Source organism: Salpingoeca rosetta (assembly GCF_000188695.1).
Source record: "Salpingoeca rosetta unplaced genomic scaffold supercont1.31, whole genome shotgun sequence".
In the NCBI taxonomy this organism is placed as follows: domain Eukaryota; class Choanoflagellata; order Craspedida; family Salpingoecidae; genus Salpingoeca; species Salpingoeca rosetta.
Genome location: NW_004754903.1, coordinates 652,089 through 654,133, shown reverse-complemented (window position 1 = coordinate 654,133; position 2,045 = coordinate 652,089). Strand labels below are relative to the sequence as shown.

At 53.0% G+C, this 2,045-nt stretch overlaps 1 protein-coding gene across 1 annotated transcript in view; it reads left to right on the top strand.

Moving 5' to 3' along the window:
- The window catches only part of PTSG_09796 (uncharacterized protein), a gene marked incomplete at its 3' end in the record, with an annotated part of 4,424 nt that overhangs the window by 1,406 nt on the left and 973 nt on the right, over positions 1-2,045 (top strand). Inside the window, exons 4-9 of the mRNA XM_004989098.1 lie at positions 165-298; positions 555-659; positions 971-1,099; positions 1,391-1,443; positions 1,659-1,800; positions 1,994-2,028. Of these exons, the coding sequence (XP_004989155.1) occupies positions 165-298; positions 555-659; positions 971-1,099; positions 1,391-1,443; positions 1,659-1,800; positions 1,994-2,028 (598 nt within the window). The remainder of the gene's footprint in view (positions 1-164; positions 299-554; positions 660-970; positions 1,100-1,390; positions 1,444-1,658; positions 1,801-1,993; positions 2,029-2,045) is intronic.

Below are 2,045 nucleotides of genomic sequence, written 5' to 3'. Positions count from 1 at the left end.
GTGTGTGTGTGTGTGTGTGTGTGTGTGTGTGTGTGTGTGTGTGTGTGTGTGTGTGTGTGTGTGTGTGTGTGTGTGTGTGTGTGTGTGCATCCGTATGCTGTTTCTGGCTGTTTAGGTCGCTGTCTTTCTCTACATGCCTGTGCGCATGCACGCTTTTACTCCAGTCCTGAATCCCCCTCACACCACCACCACCACCACCAACACGATCACTGCGGTCAGGGCGTGTCGGGTGGAGGATGTTGCGCGGTATCACGGAATGGTCTTCATGGAACAAGTCTACGACAAGCTCAGGCAACAGGTGTGTGTGTGGGGGGTCTGTCTGTGTGTCTCTGTGTTTGTGTGTGTATGTGTGTGTCTGTGTGCTTGTGTGCATGTGTGCGTGAGTGTCTGTGTTTGTGTGCGCGCATGCGGTTTTGCCTTTGCGCTCTGCTTCAATCACCATCCATCCATCCACCATCGCACTGTCTCATCACCATCACCACGCCATCTCCACCTCAACTCACCATGTGTGCACGTGTGTGTATGCACGCATGCATGTTCATGTTCGCGTTCAGTCGGAGAAGCACAACCGGCTGATTGACAAGTTCATTGTTGTTCAGGATATGACGGGTTGGTCCCTGCGCTCAATGCAGAAACCGCTCATCAACATGGTCATGGAGGTCAGACACTGTGCTAACGTGTCTGCGTGTGTTTGTGTCTGTCTGTTTGTGTGTGTGTGTGTGTGTGTCTGTGTCTGTGTGTGTATCTGTGTGCCTGTATGTCTGTGTGTCTGTCTGTGCATCTGTGTGTGTGTGTCTGCGTCTGCGTCTTCGTCTATCGCTGTGTATCTGTGTGTGTCCGTGGGCATATGCAAGAAATCGTCTTACCAGTGCACCATGTTCCTCGTACAAACCACCACCATCACCATCACCTCAAAACATGCTGTTCTGTTTCCCTCCCTCCTTCCTTCTCCCGCCCCGACAATGAGCAGACAACGCACCTTCGCAACGCCAACTACCCGCAGATCCTTCGCAAGATGATCATCATCAACCCGCCCACCATCATCGGCATGTGCTGGTCCCTCGTCAAACCGTTTCTCAGGGAGCGCACCCGCAGGAAGGTGGGGACGGCGGTGTGTGTGTCTGTGTGTCTGTGTGTAGTGTAGTGTAGTGTGTGTGTGTGTGTGCGTGTCATTGTCTGTGTCTGTGTCTCTGTGCTCGTGTCTGTGTGTCTGTGTCTCTGTGTGTCTGTGTCTGTGTCTGTGTCTCTTGTGTCTGTGTCTCTGTGCTCGTGTTTGTGTGTCTGTATGTCTGCCTGCATCTACCAGTGCCTTTGCATGTACTGATCTCACCATTGGCGCGAGCTTTCGTCCTGCTCACAACCGTCACCATCACTCCACCACGCGTGTCAGATTATGATTGTTCGCGGGAAACCAAGCCAGTTTCTCTCGGAGTTTATGGACGAGTGAGTCTCAGCCTTTGCGCACGTGTGCTGTGTCTGTCTGCCTGTCTGTCTGTCTACCTGCCTGGCTGTCTGTCTGTTCCTTGTTTTCACCCGAGCCAATAAACACACACACATACACACACACACACATACACACACACACATACACACACACACGCCATCAACCCCAACACCCGAAACCTGTGCCCTCCCCCCCCCCCCTCCGTCCGTCTTAGATCGCAGCTGCCGCGCATGTACGGCGGTCTTGCTCCCGATCCGTCAATGCCGCCGTCAAAGGTGCCGGAGGACGCGTATCTCGCCAACCAGATGACCGATGACATGGACACCCTCACCATACCCAGGGGACAGGCGCATAAGGTGCCTGCACGTCGTGCGTGGGTGTTTGTGTGTGTGTGTGTGTGTGTGTGTGTGTGTGTGTGTGTGTGTGTGTGTGTGTGTGTGTGTGTGTGTGTGTGTGTGTGTGTGTGTGTGTGTGTGTGAGACACTTACACACTTTTGGGCTTTTGCATTCACTCCACCAATATTCAAACCTTCATCCCCACCCCAACAGTTTGAGTACTTGAGGCACAAGTGCGAGAGCTTATCGTGTTTTTTTGAAACTC